The 24934-nt window shown below is 42.8% G+C and overlaps 1 protein-coding gene across 8 annotated transcripts in view; it reads right to left on the reverse strand.

Moving 5' to 3' along the window:
• RAP1GDS1 (Rap1 GTPase-GDP dissociation stimulator 1) overlaps positions 1 to 24672 on the reverse strand; it is a 98208-nt gene extending 73536 nt beyond the window's left edge. For 3 of the 8 annotated variants that reach the window (XM_083571361.1, XM_083571359.1, XM_083571357.1), the window contains exon 1: positions 23950 to 24672. In XM_083571361.1, the coding sequence (XP_083427487.1) occupies positions 23950 to 23953 (4 nt within the window). In that variant the 5' untranslated portion in view covers positions 23954 to 24672. The remainder of the gene's footprint in view (positions 1 to 23949) is intronic. The other 5 variants (XM_083571360.1, XM_083571358.1, XM_083571356.1 and 2 more) reach the window with 3 other exon arrangements.
• Positions 24673 to 24934: the final 262 nt, after the last annotated feature.

A 24934-nucleotide genomic window follows, 5' to 3' on the forward strand; every position in this document is an offset into this window, starting at 1 on the left:
GGCTATCATATCTTCTCTCAGTCTTCTCTTCTACCAGGCTAAACATACCCAACAGGTAAATGGCTCATCACACCCAGAAAATGGTTTGGAGGAAAATGATGGTACTTCAGTGGTGGTACTACTGAAGCTAACCAGGTCTCACTCTGCATTCAGATAGCCTAGGAAATCATATTAAGAGTGTAGTAAACCTAAGTGTAGTAAACCAACAAATATGGGCAGCTGCAAGGGTATTATCACGGTGGATTCACAAAACTGTTTGGCTAACGCCAGGCAGTGTTTTTTTTAACCACCCCATGGTGAGATAAATGTCAAAAATGTGCTTTAGCAAATACTCCCTGACAATCACATGAGGCCTCAGGGAAGACAATAAGAATAGATCCTTCTCCATAAGCCATACTGATCCTTCTGCCAGTAAATTTCTATAGCCTCTGAGGCCCAGTCTGGCAGAGAAGCTTTTCATCCACTCCTGTTGAAAATTTCAGTAGCTGAGGAAAGTGCAAAAGCTTTACAATGTGTGGTGGGAAATGGGGCCCTTGGAAATCTCCTCCACGCACCCCCGCCACAAAGACAAAAGCCCTCCCTTATTCCTACTATCTCACCATGCAATGTTGGACCTGAGCTTAGAAGTCAGATTTTACCACCCCCAAAAAACTAACTGGCCAAAGGAAAGAGTATGACCAAAGGGTTTTACTATTTATATATAATGCTGCAAGGGTAGACAGAAACGCTTCCTATCATTCTTTCCGAAATTTTACCCCTATTGAAAAATATTTCATTCTTTATGTGTGGAGTACAGAGAACAGGAGTCAAAATGACTTTAAAATTTGTTCATCAGGAATGTTGAAGCATCTGGAAACCCAGCCAGATGGGCGGGTTATAAATAATAAATTATTATTCTATATTTATTATTATTATATTTCCTATATATGTTATCTATGGTGCTCAGAACAATGTGTCCAGGCAAGTGCTGGTTAAATTCAGTCTTATTTAACTCTCTGTAGAAATAGAACTACACTTGAAACTTTCCACCTTTGCATGTACCTTATTTTACCACATGAATCTTCATACATATGGAGATAAAAAGCACTGATGGATTAATCCTATTGATTAATTCTTAAGGCATTTGCTGCAGATTTTAAGCAAGAGCTATTCTCTGTGAAAGGAAACTCAGTGGTGGCAAATTTAAAATTGTGTGTGCGCACACAATGGAAAGTGTGTACACACATACCCGTGGTAGATTTTGAGTGTTGGGATTAAGATATTTCTACAAATTCTCCCTCTGTAGTGTTAATTCTAGACAAACAGTTATCTTCACGTTTTCAAAATACCATCTGTGCCAAGATGCTATAAAATTAATTAACCAATTTAAAAAGTGGATTAAGAGCAAAGCCATTAATTAAACTATAGCCTTTAAAACTGGAACAACAGCCCCACCTAAGACAAAATTATAAGGAATATTTATTAAGATTTTACAAAGACATATACAAAAACACATAATAAAAAAATAAATAAGTAAACATACAAAAAAATAAGAAAAATTAAAAACAATTATTTTTCATAGCTTAAAACTCATTTGCTTGTTTCTTTGACTTCCTCACACCTCCCCTTCTTGTATTCCCATTTAAATAATTAAATCAGCAAATCCTTACCCTCTTTCATTCATCTTATCTCTATAACTTAACATTTTATAACTCAGTATTTTCATCCATTATCAACCTAAGACAAAATTATATGGGCTAAATGAAGGATGGACCTCCAGATGTTGTTTGACTCCAACTCCAATCTGGGTATGGTCTGGAGCAGGCACCCCCAAACTCGGCCCTCCAGATGTTTTGGGACTATAATTCCCATCATCCCTGACCACTGGTCCTGTTAGCTAGGGGTGATGGGAGTTGTAGTCCCAAAACATTTGGAGGGCAAAGTTTGAGGATGCCTGGTCTGGAGGCTACTGCCTGGTTGAAACCAGGCAGGTCTCGGTTTAGTCAGTGTCAGACTAAAGTGGCGCCTTGTGTGCTGTGATGGGATACAGAAGCATAGAACTGTAGAATTGGAAGGGACTCCAGGGATTATCCAGTCCAACCCCCTGCAATGCAGAAATCCTGCCCACAGCCATCTCTGGGTGGGCTCAAATCACCAACCTTCTGGTTAACAAACAGCAAGAAGCACTAACCCTTTTAAATTAAATAACCGTAAAATAAAAATATGGGACGCGGGTGGCGCTGTGGGCTAAACCACTGAGCCTAGGGCTTGCCGATCAGAAGGTTGGCGGTTCAAATCCCCGTGATGGGGTGAGCTCCCGTTGCTCGGTCCCTGCTCCTGCCAACCTAGCAGTTCGAAAGCACGTCCAAGTGCAAGTAGATAAATAGGTACCGCTCCGGCGGGAAGGTAAACGGCATTTCTGTGCTCTGCTTTGGTTCACCAGAAGCGGCTTAGCCATGCTGGCCACATGACCCGGAAGCTGTACGCTGGCTCCCTCGGCCAATAAAGCGAGATGAGGGCCGCAACCCCAGAGTCGGCCACGACTGGACCTTAATGGTCAGGGGTCCCTTTACCTTTACCTAAAATAAAATCAGTCCCAGTCAGAATGGCCAAAGGTAGTAGCTGAAGTCCAACAATATCTGAAGGGACACAGGTCCGCCATTCCTGAGCCAAATGACCATTTCTGATTTCTTCTCTTGAAACACAAATCATTTGACGTTAGCAAAAAAAGACCTTCCACATCAAAAGGAGCATGACAAGGTCACCTCAATACCAACAACATGCCATTCAATCTATTCCAGAATAAATATGCAAGCACTCTTAGGAGATTATGGAATGGTCAAGCGATAGCATTGCTCTCTGAGATGACATTTAATAATAGCCTCCGTGCTGAAGTTTGTTAAGGAAATCCTAACTGGTGCAGTTGGCAATGGACCATATAAAGTAAAACGCAACAAGAATGACTTCAATTCTGTCTAACTCCAAGTTCTCAAATACTTTAAGTCCCGCCAAAATTTCTTGTTTGCCACAAAGTAGATCACAAATAGTTGAGTTTATGAATGACAGGTGGCACGGTTAAAGGGAAATATGAAACCTCATTATAATGAAGCTGTCACATTAGTAACATCATTAATTCAAATGCTTGGCATTTACATTATATATCTAACATGCAAACATAGCGTAGTACCTAATAGTGTTCATCTGCTGATGGAAGGAATCCATCAGTGAAAGATGGATGGAGGCATTTTTTTGCATTTCTCCTCCTGCAGCCTGCGTGCCTCCCCCCCCCCCCATTAATCTGGTCCCTACAAATGTCTGTGCACAATAATACTGCAAAACTTTCTAATTTGCATTATCTGGTTGTAGAAGTTCATCTGCTCTGTTATAAGAGCAGGGAGCAGGCGACAAAACCACGTGTTCCCTTCCATGAAAGCTCTGCTTCATTCAATTTATTGTGATCGAGGCATAAGTCTCAACAACAGCTAAGGCTAACCAGGGTTCCCATTCAACCAGGATTTTAAGGAATGCTGTTCCTGAGAACACTGGCTGAACTTGTGATATAAGTTGGTGTCAGTCTAATGCATGGGTAGGCAAACTAAGGCCCGGGGGCCGGATCTGGCCCAATCGCCTTCTAAATCCAGCCCATGGACAGTCTGGGAATCAGCGTGTTTTTACATGAGTAGAATGTGTCCTTTTATTTAAAATGCATCTCTGGGTTATTTGTGGGGCCTGCCTGGTGTTTTTACATGAGTACAATGTGTGCTTTTATTTAAAATGCATCTCTGGATTATTTGTGGGGCATAAGAATTCGTTCATTCCTCCCCCAAAAATATAGTCCCCCCCCCCAAGGTCTGAAGGACAGTGTACCGGCCCCCTGCTGAAAAAGTTTGCTGACCCCTGGTCTAATGCTTAGCTGTGGTTAAGGAGGTAGGGGAGAAATTCATTCCAGCAATGGAGGTGATTGTGGATAGGGAGCAATGAGCATGCAGCCCCAGGGCCACCCTTAGCCACAGTTCTAGGCTGTTGCATCTGCACGGGTCTGTTCTCAAAGTCTTCACAGTTTGCAATAGATGCTCTCTTGAGTGAATCCTCAATGACTTCCTACTAAAACAGCTGAGAGAACACCACATGAAGCACTCTGAATGAGCTACTCTCTCACCAAAAGCAGAGGCATCGCAACACAAAATAGCCGACTCGTGTAGCTTTCTCAGTTCAAAGCAGTCACATTTGAAAACTGGCATGCATGGCTTCCAAATAGCTATTGACATGCACTTGTGAAAATATGCCCTGGTTTACACAAAGGAAAGTGTAAACAATGTCACAAAACAAGATGAGGCACATCTACTAATGTCTACCAACTGTAGCAATGAAAAATATATATCCTCTATTTGCTCACATATCTAATAGATTTTCCTGCTTTCCATATGTCCCTAACTTCCCTCTGCAATTTCTGCTGTGAACGCTGATGTTATCACCCACCAGACAGGTGCTAAATACAGTATTCAACACAGAATTATCATATTCGCTGTTCATCTCTTGAATGTGTTGAACAGATGCACAGAAACATACAGTACAGTCATACCTCGGGTTACAGCCGCTTCAGGTTGGGTTTTTTTGGGTTAAAAAGGTAAAGGTAAAGGTACCCCTGCCCGTACGGGCCAGTCGTGTCCTACTCTAGGGTTGTGCGCCCATCTCACTTAAGAGGCCGGGGGCCAGCGCTGTCCGGAGACACTTCTGGGTCACGTGGCCAGCGTGACGAAGCTGCTCTGGCGAGCCGGCACCAGCGCAGCACACGGAAACGCCGTTTACCTTCCCGCTATAAAGCGGTACCTATTTATCTACTTGCACTTAAGGGTGCTTTCGAACTGCTAGGTGGGCAGGAGCTGGGACCGAAGACGGGAGCTCACCCCGCCGCGGGGATTTGAACCGCCGACCATGCGATCGGCAAGCCCTAGGGACTGAGGTTTTACCCACAGCGCCACCTGCGTCCGTTTTGGGTTGCGGACCGCCAAAACCCAGAAGTACCGGAACGGGTTGCTTCCGGGTTTTGGCGGTCGCGCATGAGCAGAAGCGCTGAATCGCAACCCGCGTGTGCATATACACAAAAGGTGTATACATATACATATACACCTTTTGTGGATGCAGTACTTGCATGCAGTACTCTAGGTGCCAAAAAAAAAAGGAGCATGTCATCTTTCTAACCACATGTTTCAAACAGACTCTTGAGCTCAGTTGTGTCTTCAATGCAAGGACACACAAGAAAGCTCTTTCACTGACCTTGACCATGTTCGTCAAGGACAGATTTCCCTACATTACCCAGTGTCAGATACAACACTTACGGGCTGGTGGAACTTCTACTGTACAGCCTTGTGGCATGCCCTTACGTGTGGATATAAATTCATCCTATTACAGATATAATAGTCCATCGGCATTATAAATTCCTTCTGTAAATTATCAGGATCCAACAGAACCCTTTAATTAATCAGTAAGTCATAAATTTGCAATTATACTATCGTATAATCCAAGACTTGGTAAGACTACATTTAAGATAATTCAAAACTCAAGACTTGCTTATATGAGCTGGCTCACAATTCTATAATTTACTGAGGAAAGGGCCACTTTTTCACTGTAAAATTTCTGGATTTTTCAATGCTCTTTAAGACTAGTCAACTGTGAATTTTTTCCCCCTGTGCAGATCTCAAGTAAGAAGTCTTCAGCCTTCCCTAATGTCTATTCAGAGAAGTAGGAAGTTTATTATGTCTGATGAACATCTTATGTGTCCTGTTTCATAAGATGTCTACACTAGAGGATTCCTGTCACCTCAGTGCAGGGAACTACATTTTCTCTCTTTCCCATATTGCCCTACATTAATTTGATTTTGAAACTGAAATGCAACTAAACAATTTGAATCCCATACTTCTTTTAACGGCAGTTCAAACAGTCCATTAATTTATACTAGAAACTTTAGTGCCTATCTCCACAGGTAAACAAATCTTCTCTTAACATCTTGAGAGAATGGAAAAGCTTCCTCATTAAGTGTCTTACCCTTTCTATCTCCCCCCCCCCAATACCTTATGTCAGAACAATTAAGTATAGCTGCAAAGAAATCTCAATGCATTGCTGCAATATTTGCTCTGCAAACAAGATTAGAATTAATGCTGACAGTTCTGATAAAGTATGGTGATTTCATTTTTATTAACATTTCATCTTGGATTTTATATGGTACAGTATTAATCTGCTCTCAGCTGAGTGCCTTTTATTGGATATTGATGGTTTTAATTATGAAAATCTCAAATATAAAGAAGTTAAGAGTACTGTGTTGAAAATTTCCATGCAGCCAGCTGAAATTGCCAAAGTTACCAAGGATGTAAATATCTGAATCTGACTATTCATCAGCAAGGATAAATACTCAGATAGGATAACTATACCGTTTTCAGTACCAATTCTAATTTTGCTAGCTGAATTCTTTACTCTTTTCCACCTCAGTTCTTTCCAACTCTAAACAGCTACATTCTTCAGAAATGTGTCATTCAATAGACTTTGTTCAGTGAACCTGGTGGGCTCCTTCAGCCCTCTGGGAATACACGACTTTATCATCATCTGAAGGCTGGAAAAGCCATTATCTCAAGATTTTCATGCTGCTGTATACTTCCCCACTCTATGAGGGCTTTCCTTCTTTGCATCACTCTGTGTGTGTGTGTGTGTGTGTGTGTGTGTGTGTGTACACACACCGTTCTCAGCTGTCTTCCTAAAATTCTCTGGCCTAATGTAATCAGCTGATTTAAGCCTAAAAATCTCTGAATATCTTAGGTCCAAGGCCAGTTCTGCCTTGTAGGCAAGACCAAGCAGCTGCTGAGGGCAACACAGTTGATGCCAGAGATAATGTGTACTGTAACTTACAAGTTCTTAAACTGGCTGCCTACGTGAACAGAGTGGAACTAAAAAACTAACCTCCAACAACGTGGTGTTAGGCCAGCCTTCCCCAACCTGGTGCCCTCAGTCTAGATGTTGTGGCCTACAAGTCCCATCAACCCAGTAGCACAGCTGTGAGCTAGGCCTAAAGAGCCTCTTTGACTAAACTCTCTTGTTATGAGGGAAATTATGAAGACGCATATAAATCAATTTGTATCAATTGCTACACATTTGGAAAGCTTACCCTTTCCTGGAAATTCAACAAAGCCTAAGACTCATCTGGAGGGAATATAATAGCTTAGAAACAACCGCATATGCCCAATGTTAGACATAGAGTAGTCGTACCTATACTCGCTGAAATTAATGGACATGACTAATTTAGAGCTACTCATTTAAGTGGATCTACTCTAAGTACAACGCATGGTTGCAAAGACTGAACAAGTAGAAGGCATATATATATATATATATATATATATATATATATATATATATATTGCTTCTTATTCTGCTTTCTCAGAACAGAAACATATCAGCACTTTTAAGATGACACACTGAAATAAATGCATGTATCTATGCTATTGTACTGTTTAGCCAGCCGGTCAGAGGCATTTCCGGGGTGTGGCTGCTGCCAAGTTCTAGGAGCCACAGGTGAGAGGTGAGAGTGCGCAGTGGGGACCAAAGGTGGTCATTCCACCCCAGAAGAAGCATCACATGTCCCCCAGCAGTCAATACTGCCCCTCCCCTAACACCCTATCTGTAGCCCTCCAATGGTTTCACTACACTCCCAAATGTGCACTCTGTAAACCTGAAGGAGCATCTCCACCTCCATCGTTCATCCTGGACACCGAGATCTAGTTCTGAGAGCCTTCTAGCAGCTGCCTCACTGTGAGAAGAAAAATTACAGGGAACCAGACAGAAGGCCTTTTCAGAAGTCACATCTACCCTGTGGAACACCCTCCCGGCAGATGTCAAGGAGATGTCAGTTAATAAGTAACTATAGAACTTTTAGAAGGCATCTGTAAGCAGCCCTGTATAGGGAAGTTTTTAATGTTTGATTTTTTTCTTCTTCTTCCCCACTCTTTTTCTTTCCCTCTGTATTTTTGCTGGAAGCCACCCAGAGAAGCTAGGGCAAGCCAAGCATATGGGCAGGGTATAATAATTTATTTATTTATTTATTTATTATTATTATTATTATTATTATTATTATTATTATTATTATTATTATTATTATTATTATTTCATTGTCTCCTGAGACAGGCAGATATCAACCGACTTCTGTACTGTATATTTCTTTCCATTACGGTCTGTAGAAATATTTCTAAGGTGTTCTTTGTGCCAAATTTGTGGCATTTTTTTCAGAGAAAAATTACCAAAGGTCCATACAACACCATTGATTTTTAAGCAAGTTCTCTGTTAAAATCAATAAGGAGTTCTGACTAAATCAGATAGCATGGCTGAGTCTTGTATTATTAATCTGACAATATACTCCTTCTGTGCATTCTGATTTTGAAGGGTTCTTACCTGTGCATGAGAGAACTAATTAAAATTGCATAAGGCTTCTGTACACCATAAAGTAAACCCAGAGATGTCTTCATTGTTAAATACACTGTAAGATGTATTGGAAGTCTCTAGGTTTTAATATGAGTTCTTCAAAATAGAGTAATAATTTACCAAGGAGTTTACACACTTTCATTCTAAAACCTCCAGATTCATCCCATCTCATCTACAAATATATGCATGCTTATTTATTTGATTTCCTACCTGCCCCAGGCTGGGTTACAGTGATAAAATATACAATTATAAAACAAATAGAATGAGAAAAGTACACAAACAATTCCGTATATAAACCAGTAAAAACATTTCAACCTATAAAAACAATACAAATACAAATATTTAAAAACAATTTCATATATACACAGTTAAAAATAGTTCCAATACAGATGCAGTTATCTGGGAGTGGCCCCACTGAGCACAACAGAAATAATTTCTAAGTAAACATGCACAGAATTGGCCTGCAATATATTAATTTATTGCAAAGCTGAAAATTAGGAGTTTGTGACATTGGAAGAGAAAAATTCTATTTTCATCATTCATGTTTTGGGTTTTTAAAACTCAGTTCCCTGGCCTCAAGTGCAGCACTTTTACCCTATTTCCAACAAAAGTGACTAATTATCTCTTATACTGCATATAAAAAACCCAACACAATTCAGAGTTCTGCAAGTGATCCTCACTAACCACACCTAACTCCTTTTCATATTAAAGATTTCCCTTTCCACTCACATGTGTTAGAGGCAGCTAATGCACACAACTAATATGGAGCTGGAAATGCAGTTGCCTTGCCATTGATGTGAATGGGAGAGCTCTATGTGCACAGAAAATGGTGGTTTGAGGCCTTTTAAAAGAGGATAAATTGCCACCAAAAGACTAGAATTGCATATGAAATACTAATAGAATCCTACCTGTGTAGGCATTTCTGCTAAGGCATCTTTTCTTAAAGAAGCAGAAGTGCTTCTCCAACTGGGCGGGTTTCACAACAAGCACCTGCCACCCCCACCTCCCATTTCTGAGAGTCTTTTTCTTTCTTTTGCCAGGCTGCTAGCACACCATTGCTGCTTTCCAGCCCCTGTACAAGAAAAGACTCTTATTCTTATATTCTACTCAAATATATACTTTGGGAAGCATAGTAGCTCAGTGACATACTCCTAGCTTCACAGGCAGAAGATCCCAGGTAAAGTCTCGCAACCTACAGGTAGAACGGTGGGCATGATGTAGAGAGAAGCCTATTACTGTCTATTTCCTTTTCTGAAGTGTGCATCCCAACTGGAAGAACCTACAACACCCTCTGCCAGGTATAAAATTGCTAAAACTGTTTTTATTTATAGTTACAAAGGTGTGTTTTTTTAAAAGAGATACGCACTGAAAAATACACAAAAATAACAGCACCTGTAGGACATATGGTCCCACCATCATCCTTCACGCAAGAGTTTTTCTATTTTTAAACAAGCATTAATACAATGCCAGAAAAATCTCTAATGTATACTAAGGCATTACTTACAAGTAACTTCTACAGTAGTACAGTATTGGGCTACGATTCTACATCCACTTACCTGTGGATAAGCCTCACTGAGCTCAATAAGATTTACTTCTAAGTAGACATTTAAATTATTGTATAAATATAAATAATTATTGTTATTATTGGTTAAATATCATTACTACTAATTACTAGGGTTAGTCCATATATTCTTGTATTGGACAATCACTGTCCCTACTTTTGAATTTAGGAGGTGCTAATAGTTTGGGGAGTGATACAAACAGCCACCTGGGGGGGATGTGTGTAGCGGCACAGCTGCAACCTGGCTTCACATGGTGGTCAAAGGAGAAACGGGGAGGAGAACTGGACCCAACCCCTGCAAACAACCGTTCTCAACCTATTTAAGAAGTTAATTTTCAGGAACTATTGGCAATTGTATTATACACGGGTACACAAAAATGGCTTTCCCTTTCTTGAATGTTGTCACATGCTCTTATGCATGAAAACATCTTACCATTTCATTTGGCATTACCAAGGTATTTTTTATGAGGGTCAATCTACTGAACTACTGCTCCATAGGTCTATGTGTTTCACAGTTACCTCTCTACGAAGGTGTCTTAATTTTACTCAAGAGGCGGAGAGAGTACGTGTTCTAGCTAGTGTACCAGAATCCTCCATAACTTTAATCTATCTTTCAGTTTTTATTTAAGCGCACTGTGTTCTTTCATTGCTCCACTAAACCATTTGCCCATTAGATTTCTTTCCCTTACACTGTTGTTTCTCATCTCCTTTCTATATTACCACAACTTTGCTTTCTTATTCCATTTGCTCTCTCTCGCTTCTTCCCCAATGGAGACCAAACCTATTCCATTATTTTATTTATTCATATAGCATCATCCACAGACACAGCACTTTATAAATTACGAGAGGGCGCTTTAAAAAAAACAAGAAATCAACACAAAAGAAGACAACAGGAGAGGGGAAGGAGTACACAAAGCAAAAACACGCCAAAAAATTGCAAGAATTTCAGTTATACACAGCCTTGGTTACAGTAGAGTTTGAAGGGTGAGCACTTCTGCCAAAAGCGCCAAAGAAAAGGTGGATTCTGAGGAAGGATTTGATGAAATTAGGAGAAGGAGCATTGAGGGGGGATTGTGAGAAGCAGCTCCAGGCATCAGGGTCAATAAGAGAGAGTCATCCATTGGACACACCTATTGCACTGAGACGATGGAGCTGCAGGGAGTTTGCTTCCCACCTCCTTGCTAAAAAAACCCCCACACCTGGCCCCCACTCCTAGCTGACCTGGGACTGAAGAACTGAAAGGAAGTGTGATTTGGGTCCATCTACCAGCCAAAAGGCCACTGCAGGGGATGTGTGAGTTTGGGGAAGGGGCTGTGTTATTAACCATTAGTCATAGATTGCCTTGAGAATCATGTGATTGAAAGGTGGAGTATAAATCTTCAGATTAGTAAATCAGAGGATATAGCAAACATTTGGGTGGCTGACTGCAGCGCCGCTGGAGGAAGAAAAGTCATGGGGGAAACAGGGCCATGGAGGGTTTTGAAGGAAAATAACAGAAAAAAACTTGGGCAAAACAGGAAGCCAGCATAAGGATTTAAGCAAGAATAGCACATGGTCATATAGTTCATGTGGTATTAATTTTTTTTCTAGTAATTGGTGCCCTCCAGATGTTGCTGGACTACAACTCCCACTATTCCTCTCCATTGCCCCTGCTGGGGGTGATGGGAATTGGGAACCCAACTTCATCTTAAGGACACCATGCTGGGCTCTCCTGTACTAAGCCATGTCTATTCTTGCTATGGGTTCACCACAGAAAACGCTGGGATAGATCTGTAGGGATTTTGCAGAATCCAAAATCTGTGTTACAAAACATAAAAGTACAAGAGTATGTACTAGACAGTACCGAAAAGCATTCGTTTAATAACATCTAAATAAAGACCATTGCTCATGTGAAGGTAACCCAATTTAAACCATTTAAACCAATACACTGCAGAACTAAAAGCTACCACAAGGCCTTTTCAGGTGATTCTACTTTCAAAAAATATATACCGTATTTTTCCGTGTATAAGACTAGGTTTTTCTCCTAAAAAATAATGTCCAAAATTTGGGGGCATCTTATACATGGGGGCCATCTCCCCCCATTTTCTTAAATCAGAGTCCCCCAAAATTGGGGGCATCTTATAGACGGAAAAATAAATGTAGAGTGAGAACAAGTAATGTAATCTGGGTTTCAAACGATCAGATCTCCCCGTTTGTGGAATGGTCTCCCCAGAGAGGTTAAGCTGGCACCTACATTATACACCTTTAGGCGCCAGGCGAAAACGTTTCTTGTTAACCATGCCTTTTGTTGATTGACATCTGATGCCCTTTTACATGTGCTACGGAAGGGGCGATTTATTGGGTTGTCTTTGTCTTTATTATTGTCTTTGTCAGTATTTCCTTTAAAAAAATACTGTGATTTTAAGTTGTGAACCACCCTGATCTTAGGTTTGTATACAAAATAAATAAATAAACGAATTCAAAAATTTGTGGTGGGCTTTTGTTTTCTAGAGAGTGCAATCACTATTTTTGATTAAGAAAAACGAAACCCTGAATGGAATCTGTGCAAGATCTGAAAGTGGACAGGAAGCCAGCCTAGGGTTTATGATGGAATGTCATGAGGTCCATGAAATGAGAATGGAAGGGGAGATGTTTGGAGGAAGGTGGCACCATCACGTCTCCAGCTAAAATGGACACTTTCCTATAAGAACTACCCTATGTTGCCAATGGTGTCTGGCAACCATCATGTCAAGCATCTTGCTAGATTCTCAGACAAACCTCCCTTCCATGACCCTTCTTCTAGTTCCTTCTAATTATCCCTATGACAAAGAAAAACAACAGACAGTGCAGCGCTTCTTCCTCGTGTTGTTCAGAGGATTTTCCACAGATCTTTCTTCTCAGTGGATCTTGGGCTGAGAGCTAGACAATATTCACCTAACTTATTTACTGTTATTTATATTCCACCCCGAGGAAAAAAAATATCAAAGCAGCTTACCTAAAATATTAAAATATAATAAAAATGTTTATCTGGGGAAAAGTATGGGAACTTTTTACAGGTATGGTTTGATTTTGGTATCCTCATTTTCAACATTGTTTGCTATGGTTCTTTTTTTTTTCATTGTGCTATCACGGTGTTATTTTTGAGATGTTAATGAATTCACAGTGTTTCTTGGACTGTGGTTTGTTTTTAATTCTAAGCCACCTTGAGATTTTTTTTAATGCTGTACTGTTTATCAAATACCTTTGGCTGTGATCCTAAATTGCACCTGCCTGAAAGTAATGCACTTCCTTCCAACAAAACACATTTAGAATGGAGGTGTTAAATAATATTGGAAATGGCCCTCAGCATCTCTTGTAACGTTTCCATTTTAGAATGGAAGACAAGCTCGGCAGTAGCAACCAATAACTTCTGATTATCTTCAAGGAAGGGACGTGGGTGGCGCAGTGGGTTAAACCTAGGACTTAAGCCTAGGACTTGCTGATCAGGAGGTTGCGGTTAGAATCCCCACAATGGGGTGAGCTCCCGTTGCTCGGTCCCTGCTTCTGCCAACATAGCAGTTCAATAGCACGTCAAAGTGCAAGTAGATAAATAGGTACCGCTCCAGTGGGAAGGTAAACGGCTCTGGTTTGCCAGAAGCGGCTTAGTGCTTAGAAGCGGCACTGCTCTGGTTTGCCAGAAGCGGCTTAGTCATGCTGGCCACATGACCCGGAAGCTGTATGCCGGCTCCCTTGGCCAATAAAGCGAGATGAGCGCCGCAACCCCAGAGTCGGTCACGACTGGACCTAATGGTCAAGGATCCCTTTACCTATCTTGAAGGAATTTCCTGGTTCAACCACTTGCGTTCATCTTACAACCTGGGAGCAAACAATCTACAATAGGGTGTGAAGGAAGCAAACAGCATAGTTCAGGAGCAAAGCAGAACAAATTATTATTAAAGGAATCACAGCATGCAAAAAGCAGTGAAACAATGAAGTCAGTATAGATGCTAATATGCGGCTACATATAGAACTAGCTGGTCATGCAACAAGGTCAACTGGACAGCAACTTTTAAAAACAAGCAGGGTCATATTTTGATTCGAATAAATGCTTAAAGTACATATCTAAGTTAAATCTCCTAAAGTCATGGACAAAATACATTTGCAGAGGTGCAAGGCACATGTTTACATTTATACCACCTTTGTCAGAAGAATTAAAAGTGGGCACTGAAGGCAAGGTCTTCCTTATGGTAGCACCTAGATCAGGGTTTCCCAAACTTCGGTCTCCAGCTGTTTTTGGACTACAATTCCCATCATTCCTGACCACTGGTCCTGCTAGCTAGGGATAATGGGAGTTGTAGTCCAAAACCAACCAGAGACCCAAGTTTCAGAAATCCTGACCCAATGCTTTTCTCATGGGAAAATCTGCTAGGTTTCTTCTCTGCTTGCACTTAGGTGGGCAGTTAAACCTTTTGGGGTTTTTTTATTCCAGAAAGTTATTTTTTAAATCCTTTTTATTATTAAAAGTATAGAATAATTATATAAGAATGTTAACAAAGAGCTACAGTTCAACTCAGCCACAGTTTATGCAGAGTCATTCTATTCCTTTTAAAACCCATGCACTTCAAACATCTAAAACAAGTTTCTACTACATCTGCACTTTCATGAATAAGTTCTTAATATTCCTGCAGTATACTGTTGGTGTTACTGTGTTTTGTTAGGTATTAAGGTTTTAAGTCTATTTGAATACAGAGAAAGTTTGACAAAATTATAGTGAAATAAGCCTTAAGAGTGCTAAATGAGTGTTAAAGAATGAAATGTAGAGATATAAGTAAAGTAAGTGAGTTAGAGGTTGAAGTGATCTATCTATGGAAGCATTACCCTGTCAGGACTAATAATTTTGCATTGCAGTAGGTGAAAAGAGCAAGCCAGTAACTTGTTTAAAACATTTGTGCAATAAAGTTGATGTCAGCAATGTGGGGAGAAAAAATTCCAGTGCTTTATTTTTCCTCGGAAAGAAATGACAAATTATTACTTGCAAATACAGTATTAGACAAGTATGGCAGTTTTGAAGTGTCTAGCTTTCTTTACTAAGCAAAAGTAAAATAAATATACTAGATTAGATCACTTTCCAGGGCATCAGAACATTTCTGGAATCTTTTTCATTAAACCCACATCACTGCTTGATATCTGTTTACTGCTGAACCTACAGTGTCTGATGCTACATGCTGGAAGAATAATAATGAAAGATTTAGGTGAAGAGTTATACTTTCAACTACAAGATCATCTAAGCCACAAAGATTATCCTACCAAAATCAATATGGTATACAAATAAAAAGCACCTTGCATACAAAGGAAGATACAATATTTTTAAGGATTCCCCTGCTGCTACTTGCACATAAATCACTGATAAATCATTTCAAATGGGGCTTGCAAAGGAGAAATTCCTTGTTGACTTGCCCCTAAACATGAGCTATGAAGCCCATTTAAACCATGAACTCACTAGGTGCCCTTAAGCAAGTTGTCTTTTTTGCTTCAGCCTCCACTCCCCCCACCAGCAATCATGGGATAACAGAAACATTTCTCATTATCGTCTGCACCACGTTACTAAGAGCATAAGAAGAACCCTACTGGATCATGCCAACTGGCAATCTATTCCAGCATCCAGTTCTCACAGTGGCCAACCAGATGTTTATGTGAAGCCCTCAAGCAGGGTTGGAGAACAACAGCACAATCCCCATGCCCTATGCACCCTGCCTCCAACAGTGGAAGCAGAACATAGCCACCATGTCCACTAGCTCTTGATAGCCTTATCCTCCATAAATTGGCCTCTTCTCTATGTGGGACAAGAAGCTACAGATAGAACTGGATATGGAACAAATGATTGGTTCAAAATTGGGAAAGGAGTACGGCAATGCTGTATATTGTCTCCCTGCTTATTTAACTTATATGCAGAATTCATCATGCGAAAGGCTGGGCTGGATGAATCCCTAGCCGGAATTAAGATTGCTGGAAGAAATATCAACAACCTCAGATATGCAGATGACACAACCTTGATGGCAGAAAGTGAGGAGGAATTAAAGAACCTTTTAATGAGGGTAAAAGAGGAGAGTGCAAAATATGGTCTGAAGCTCAACATAAAAAAAAACGAAGATTATGGCCACTGGTCCCATCACCTCCTGGCAAATAGAAGGGGAAGAAATGGAGGCAATGAGATTTTTTACTTTCTTGGACTCCATGATCACTACAGATGGTGACAGCAGCCATGAAATTAAAAGATGCCTGCTTCTTGGGAGAAAAGCAATGACAAACCTAGACAGCATCGTAAAAAGCAGAGACATCACCTTGCCAACAAAGGTCCGTATAGTAAAAGCTATGGTTTTCCCAGTAGTGATGTATGGAAGTGAAAGCTGGACCATAAGGAAAGCTGATCGCCAAAGAATTGATGCTTTTGAATTATGGTGCTGGAGGAGACTCTTGAGAGTCCCATGGACTGCAAGAAGATCAAATCTATCCATTCTTAAGGAAATCAGCCCTGAGTGCTCACTGGAAGGACAGATCGTGAAGCTGAGGTTCCAATACTCATGAGAAGAGAAGACTCCCTGGAAAAGACCCTGATGTTGGGAAAGATGGAGGGCACAAGGAGAAGGGGACGACAGAGGACGAGATGGGTGGATAGTCTTCTCGAAGATACCAGCATGAGTTTGACCAAACTGTGGGAGGCAGTGGAAGACAGGAGTGCCTGGCGTGCTCTGGTCCATGGGGTCATGAAGAGTCAGGCACAACTAAACAACAACAACAACAAAGCCACGCTGATGGGCCTCACTACGTCCTGACAGAGCAAACTTCTTCGTTTGCACACCGTGCGAAGAAGTTGTCTACCCTTATTCTTTCAACATAGCCCCGAGTTCTAGTATGATCAAGGTTCTAAAATTTATCCCTTTCCATATTCTCTACTACACCGTGTATCATTATGCATCTTTATTAGCTGTTATTTATATGCCCCTTACTCACTGTTTTTCTAAACTACGATTATTTATAATCCTATTTTCAGCCCCAAAGCCTCCAAAACCAAGAACACAGCAATACAACAAAAGATGCACTTCTATTGCATCTTCAATCATATCAAAACAGAAAAATAACAATATACTCTGTCGCCCCAAATGCCTTTGTTGCATAGATTTTTTGATGCTTCACAAGCCTGACCATTTGACAAGGACCTTGGCACTCCATGGAGACACCAATATGGTTTCTCGATGGACAAGGTCCTATTTTTTTATTAACACATGTTTAGACTAGAAGTATTTAACACATCAAAAAGAACTCCAAGCTATTAACATATTTGAAAACTCAACAGTGCTAAATCCATATAAAGCGAAGCAACCCGAGAACTGAAATCTCAGTATATTGCATGCTCCTATTCCTGAAATATGCTTTCCCCTACCCACACTTCCCCCTACCAGGTGTTACATAAACAATATAGTTTATCATTGTTACCACCATATAGGCCAATGCCTATGCATGAACTGGCAGTACAACGGGGAGAAGGAAGAGGTCCCAGTGATGGCAGTAGTTGGGACTGGGACACTTCGGGGCAAGCAGGGGATGAGGAAGAAAGTACTCACAGAGTAATGGAAGATGGTGAGGGAATGGAGGTCAATGCACAGGAACCAGAGCAGCAGGACCCATCACCAGAGAGGACCCTGTCTCCATGGTGGGCACTGAGGTGTTGAGAGCAATGGCAGGGGTGCTCTAGGAGGCTGAGGCAGGCAAGGGCCCACAGCCCAGCTCCCTAGTTGGCCAGGTGGGGCTCGCTAGCTCTGGGAGGAGAGGTGTGATTCCTCAGCTGGAGTAGGCTCCGGACAGGTGAGGGCTACATGCCTCATCAAGCCCAGTTGCTGCAATCAGCAAACAAAGTAGAAAACGGAACCAGAGCTGAGGTGCTGTGTCTACTGAAGTGGCCATGTTGGTGGACTCTATGGGACTGTGGTTCGGGTTTGACTGGATCCTGACTGTTGGACTTCAGACTTGGCCTACTTGGATTGACCCTGGACTGTGTTTCCTGACCTTTGACTTTGCTTGTCAGGATTGACCCTGGTCTTGTTGGACTTGACATACTGACTTGCTGCCAGGTAGACCAGGGGTTCAGGACAATACATGATTCCGGGGGGGGGGGGGGGACAGAGAGAAAGAGTCTACTGAAGACTAGTTTTAATGAAATTTCCATCGACATTAATAAAATGTTCAGCAAACCAGCAGCAAATGTTAAAGACCAGATGCACACACTTTGCAACATAGTCCCACATCTAATCCATGAGGGCAACATCCTGCTTCCTCTCCACCTCACAGCTGGCTGCAGTGGAAGCCCTGTTCCATCAGCTAATTTGATGCTGGATACCATGCTATATGATACAGGCCTGAAAACACAGCCATAAAAGCTACTAGCCCATTTACACATGAAACCATTAAGTATTTGAATACTACTAATGGCCTGAATGGAAACTTCTGTTGTGACACCTGAATTCTTATTCACCAAAGGTAACGGAGTGGTTTTTGTTTTTGAAAATCTGTCCTAAGTCCAACTGCAAGATATTCAACCTTTGTCACATTATATAATAATTGCAAATGAATTCAATGAATCATACAAATTGGCATATTGAAATACAGTTCTGAATATATATATATATCTATAGATAATATTTTTCAGGCCAAAAATTTCAAGAGAAACAAAATCTCAGTTCCAAAGAAAGTCACTTCCAGAAAAATTGATCTAGGTAAGTGACAGGCAACCTATTACAATTGCTGAGCTCCCACACACTGCTATGTACATATATTAATGGCATACATCTTTTGATTAGAATATTAATGTTCACAAGGTCTATATGAAACCCAACTGCATACATGACCCTCTTAGGGGTAGAAGATTCAAAACATTTAATCATGAAACTGACTTAGCAATTTAGTGCTCAGAGAAGCAAATGTTTGATTCTTTGACATGATTTACCAAGTGGGTAGGAGCTCACAAAGAACATCTAGTACTGGAGGGGAAAAAACACCCTCAATATATTATTTCTCAGGCTTTCCAACTGTTATAAAGTGCAGAAAATAAACCTTGTAAAGAGCAGAGAGGAAGATTAACATGAAAGCCGCTACATAGACCTCAAAAGCTTCATACTACAATTATTGAGCACAGAAAAGTCATTACAATTTGCTAGTTTTTTTTAAAAAAAAATAGTTCTTATGAAAGGCTTGTCTTCAAAGAGAGATGGTTCTGCAAAGTTTGGTGAGTGCCCTGCTGACAGAAAATGAGGCCAACTGTACAGGCACTCAAGCTTTGATTATGGTGACTTCCTCAGTAACAGCAGGGATGCTTGCAGAACCACCTACAGCCAACTAAGCAGTGGCCTTTTCTGTCCTCTTTACCCCTCCTCTCACTCAACCCTTCCCTCCTCTCCTCCCCTCCCAACGAAATGCATAATAGCAACACTTCAGAAAATACGCCTTCTGGAAGTGGTGCAATGGCTGTGGAACCAGAGTGAAATATAACGGGACCGACGGGGTTACATTGGCTTTGCTAATAAAACCAAGAGTTTGTGTGTGCTGGGAATAGGGCTGGACAATATATCGTTCAAAACTAGCTTGAAGTCCATATTGTGATATCGGTTTCATGATTTTTGACCTGGAAGTATATCGCAAATCACGATGTGTGTATGTTATGCAAAAACCAGGATGAGGCGGGGGGGACGGGGACAAGGATGGGGGACCGCTTCTAAGCAGTCATTTCTCTACAGCCAACCTTTATGTGGGCTCTCCGTTCCATGGCACCACTGCTCCCTTGATGCAGCCTTCATGATTACAGTCATCTTCCAACAGTGCACAACCCCTCCTATTCATAGCTGTATGAAGTTCTTCTCCCAACTTCTTCTCAGTGCTAGAGCAGATGCTTTACATGCAGAAGGCCCAGAGTTCAATTCTGGCTTCTCTAGGTAGGGCTAGGAAGCCTGTCTGAAATTCAGGAGAGGCAACATTTGACAGCCCCTGCCCCCTGCAGCAATTTGGCCTTCCCAAAGCCAGGTAAGTGAGGAGCTGGGATTTGGGAAGGAGGCATGGGACTCTGACAGGGTCCTAGAGTCATCCAGTCTCCTTCCCAAAGCCTGGTTAACGCTTTCCCAGCTTTGTAAAGGAAGTAGGGGGCTCTGGGACCCTGCTAGAGCCTCACATCTCCTTCCCAAAGCCAGCACCTCACTTAGCCAGCTTTGGGGAGGAAGCAGGAGGGCCAGGTATGTGTGTGTTAAATTTTGGGCTCACTCCTCGTCCCCCCTCCACATGGCATAGCAGTGTGTGGCCCACGGGTTCTGCGTCAAAGTAGTCTTGTGGCCCACTTGGTATGAAAAGTTGGACCACCCTGATGTAGAGAAAGACAGACACGATTCAATAAAAGGCAGCTTCCTGTGTTCCTATGACAAGGTAATTTTTATTCTGCCACTACTTCTGTGCTACATGCAATGTCCTTAGAATAACTCTCATAATAATAGAACTGTTACCATGATTTTGCGTGCAGCAACTTTACAGGTTTCCCAAAAAAACTTACAACCCAGTGCTGCAAAAAGGGAGGTAGAAGGGAGAAGGGCAGGTAACCTGATGCAATGCTGCAACCCAAGCCTGCCATTCTAAACACACCTAGGTGGAAGCATGTCCCATTGTAATCAAAGGCCCCAACTTCCAAGTAAGCATACCTGAGACTGCAATTCAAAGTGGGGAAACATAACGAGGAGGGGAAAGAAGAGAAAGACAAGAGACCCCACAATTTTGACAGATACAAGTTACCGAACCACTTAAACAGGAGGCATTGTTAAATATACGCATTCGGGTAGAGATACAGCTTACAGGAAGGTCTTACTCAACAAGAATGATGTAATCGTGAAAGTATGGGCAGTAAAAGATCCAACAGCCAGCCAAAAGAACGTTAGTCGTGTGCCCACATGGAAAGAAAGCCTTGAGAGCACCGTACTTGTTACCAATAATGTTATAGCAGCATCCAGACTCACTCTCAAATCTTACGTTAAGGATGAGCAACAGCAAAATGGGTCCACTCTGTAAAATTTTGGCAGGGAACAGTAGATGGATCCATTGTGCTTCTGTCGAAAATCTCATGAGTGGATCTCAGATACCAGAATAGCTTTTTTGCAGTTCGCTACTAGCTTGCAGCAAGAAGCCAGTCTGGCGCCTTAATTCATACCCAGTTCAAAGTACCCCAAGTACAGCCACTCTGGCTATGTCACTGCATAGGTTCCAAGACCCCCTGGAACAGTTTTCACTACTTGCTGCTAGCCATGCCAGACACAGATCATTAGCATGCTTACCTCTAGTTGTCAAGACCCCAGCATGGCAAGTGACTGGCATTTCACTACCCGTATAGGGCACATCAGGTGGAATCAATGCATGTAATTCTAGAGTACCCCAAGAATGCCCTGTTTCCATTTTGGCCAGCAGGCAGTAAAAAAATCAGAACTTGCTTGCAGCACCAGACACATTCATTCTGTAGAACCAAGTGAAGATCTTTTATTTACCCAGGATTTTAAATTACTCTTAACTTACCCATGCTGCTAACTTTCTTAGGTTGTTGATGTAAACCTCCCTTTGGGTTTTATTGGAAACTGAAGGGTAAGATATATAATCACTATACTATATTGTTATTTACTTATATTATAATATGGATAAGTAATCACAGGGTTTTCAGACACTAGAATCTGCCGCAATATGTTGTCCCACTCTGAAAATGCTTCTGTCTCAAAAAAAAGGGGGGGGGAGCCAGGGTTCTGTCTTGGGTGAAATTCAAGAGCACCCTGGACTCAAGCTGTTGCACCCATTGAAACCAGTTTAGTATCCATGACCTCACTGTTCCCTTAAGCAGTCCCCCAAAAGGGGAGAGGGTACTGGTGTACTGCCCTACTGTGTTTTATACCAAATTCTACTCTCTTATATCTGCCTGGTTCCTGTATACTCTGTGCTTTTTTTGCTTTGCTTGAATTCTGCTGCTTGCTGCCCTGCTTGGATTCCTCCCCAATCCTCTTTGCTGGCATGCTCAAGTATCCCATACCTCATCACACCAAGACCACCTCCGTAGGCTCAAGCGCTGGAAGATATCCCAGGAATTCCCCCTGAGCTATGGTTAATACAGGCTTGCAAACAGCCAGTTGCCTGGTAGCTTCTTGTAAGTAATAACCATCTCTAGACATTACCTGGCAAGAAATATTCTATTTTAAAAATAGAAGAGGTAGGCCTTTCCTACATGCTTTCCACCTTTGAAACAGTCTATGTACCAGCAATGACCAACACAAATATGTATGCCAATGTTTTATTTATTAAATTTTAATATATAATTTTTATTTATTAAAAAATAAAGTAACAAATCTTGGCATGTTCTTTCAATTTGAACACTATCTCTGCCATAGATCAATGACATTAGTATTTTTCCATTGTAACTAGCTAGTTAATTCCTTTCCCCCTTCTATATATTTAAATTAATAATGGATATATAATACCCTACATAATGGTTTTCTTTTAGTCTGAAAACAAGGTAGGGCCATAGGTAGCAGTACGTTCATTTGGTATATTATCCTGCTTTTCTTTCCTCATGGAACTCAAGGGAATATACACAGAATTCCCAGGTAGACTCCAAACCATGCACGGGCCAGACCTAGTCCTGCTTAGCTTCAGCAAGGTGGCTGCATCATATGACCTCAGCTGGTAAAACCATCCAAGGAAATCTTCAATGCAATCAGCAGTTTGGAGAGCCAGGCCTTAGAAAAGCTGAGTGAGCAAGTTAACACCCACTACTTTCAAGACCAACACAGTTTTCTGAAGATTTCTATGCTAATCCTACTTTCCCAAATGACAGTGCAATCCTGTGTGTGCCTCCTCAGAAGTAGGTTCATGCAAGATTGCAGCCTTAAGTCCACAGCTTGCCTTACATCACAAGAAAGTCATGATTTACAAGAGACAGAAGACAGCATCAAGTAACATATATTAATTATGAATATATTTAAAAGGATACTGCAAAGTCTGGCTTTATCACAGTGACAAAACACACACCGCAAATAATTTACCTGATACTGAGGAAACTAAGCCAGCCTACGGATGCACCAAGCCAAATTCTCTGAGGTTAAGTTTATTAGACTGATAGTCAGCTTAATTAAGCTGCTTGATTTACTGGTAACATCACAAGAGCTGCATCAACTTAATATTTAAGAAAGGCCGCTGGTGCATTTTAAGTTAAGAATGGGGTCCTTATTGTGAGGCACACAGATTTGGTGTGACCAAGAAATGCACTGAAGGAAACATCCATTTCAACCCACCCTAAATCAAGCCAGCATCTACTTTTATTCTAACAATCCCGGCAGTCACGACTTCGATCAGAACCGAGTCTGTGTCGTCATGGGCTTCCTATACATCCGCTACCCCTGCTGTACCCTAAGACAGCAATATCCCTGGGAGGCTGAAGGTGGAAAGCATCAATTAGAAAAGGCGGGGGGGGGGGAGAGAGAGAGAAGAGAAGAGAAGCACATTGCACCCAGCCCAAGCTCCATCCCCGGGTTGTGTGCGGATGAGGAAGTTGCATGAAGTCCGCTTCCTTCTCCCGCTTGTAGGACGCGGAGCGAGAAAGAGGGAAGCCAACTGGGGAGATGGGGTGGTGGCCCATAATGGTGGTGGAGGGGGGGGGAGAACAACGGGGAAATGATGCACCTTAAGAAGCCACACAACGTGCGCTGGGGAGAGCCTGGGGGGTGGCGTTGGGAGAACGCCCCACTTCCTCCAACCTCCCGGCCCCATTTCCCCGACCACCCCTCAAAGACTGAGGGACCCTCCTCTCGCCCCTTTAACTCTCCGACCTCCTCGGACTCCGCCTGGACCTCCCTCCCCCCCCAAACAGATGCTTCCTTTGGCGAGCCCTGGGAGGGGACCCGCCGGGGAGGTTTGAGGTGACTTACCCATGTTTCCGCCCGGAGAAATGGGGCGCGGAGGAGGAGGCGCTCCTGGGAGAAGAGAGAGTCTTTCTCCCCGCCCGGCTGCTACGGGGCTGCTTGGCTCTCGCCGCCTCCCCAGTGGCCAGGGAGGGACAGGCGGGGCCCGAGGCCGGTGCAGCTGCTCTGCGGCCAAGAGGCGCACGGACAGGCGGCGGCGGCGGCGGCCAGAGGAGAGCAGAGGGGCGGGTGGCTAGGAAGGAGGCAGGGGCAGCCGGGGCGCTCGCTGCCTTTCCTGCCGTGCCTGGGTGTGCGTGTGTGTGTGTATGTGTGTGTGCACGCCAGTGCGTGCGCGCGCCGCCGGGCTGGAGGAGGCAGAGGGAGGCTTGCCCGCGCCCGCGCCCTGACTCGCAAGCAGCGAAAGGAGGCGGAGGCACAGGGGACGGTTCCGGGGTGCGTGCGCTCAGGGCGCGCGCGCGCCGCCCGAGACCAATAGTCCGCCCTGCTGCTGCTGCTGCTGCTGCTGCTGCCTCCCTTTGCCCGGAGGGGAGTGAAACGGGGTTTCTCTCTGCTACCGTGTATGCCGGCTGGATTATGAGTCAGTGCCTTTCCGTACATCCGGGCAAGGCCCTCCTTTTGGAAACACAAAGGCCGGCAGCGCAGCGGGAGGAGCCGGGAGGCGGGTGCAGAGCGGCCACCCGGGAGGAGCCCCGCGTGGCCTGCGATCCGCGAGCAGGGAGGGTCTCCGCCCTGCTGCCGCCGCCGCCGCACCTGCCCTTGGCTTGGACGCTGCTGGGCCCCTCTGCGAGACCCAGCCATGGGTGGCTGTGCTTACGGGTTTTATAGTATACAGTTCTTCAGAAGATCAGGGCTTGGCTTGGGGTGTGTGCGTTTCCTTTTTCCGTGTGTGTAACAATGGTGAATGCACGTTGAGCCCAGCCAGGCGGAGGGTTGTCCTATGCAAAGGGGTCCTTTTTGCGCGCCTTATGCAGAGGCTGGAATTGGTAGGGCC

This window comes from Podarcis filfolensis, assembly GCF_964270895.1.
Source record: "Podarcis filfolensis genome assembly, chromosome: 9".
NCBI classification, from domain to species: domain Eukaryota; kingdom Metazoa; phylum Chordata; class Lepidosauria; order Squamata; family Lacertidae; genus Podarcis; species Podarcis filfolensis.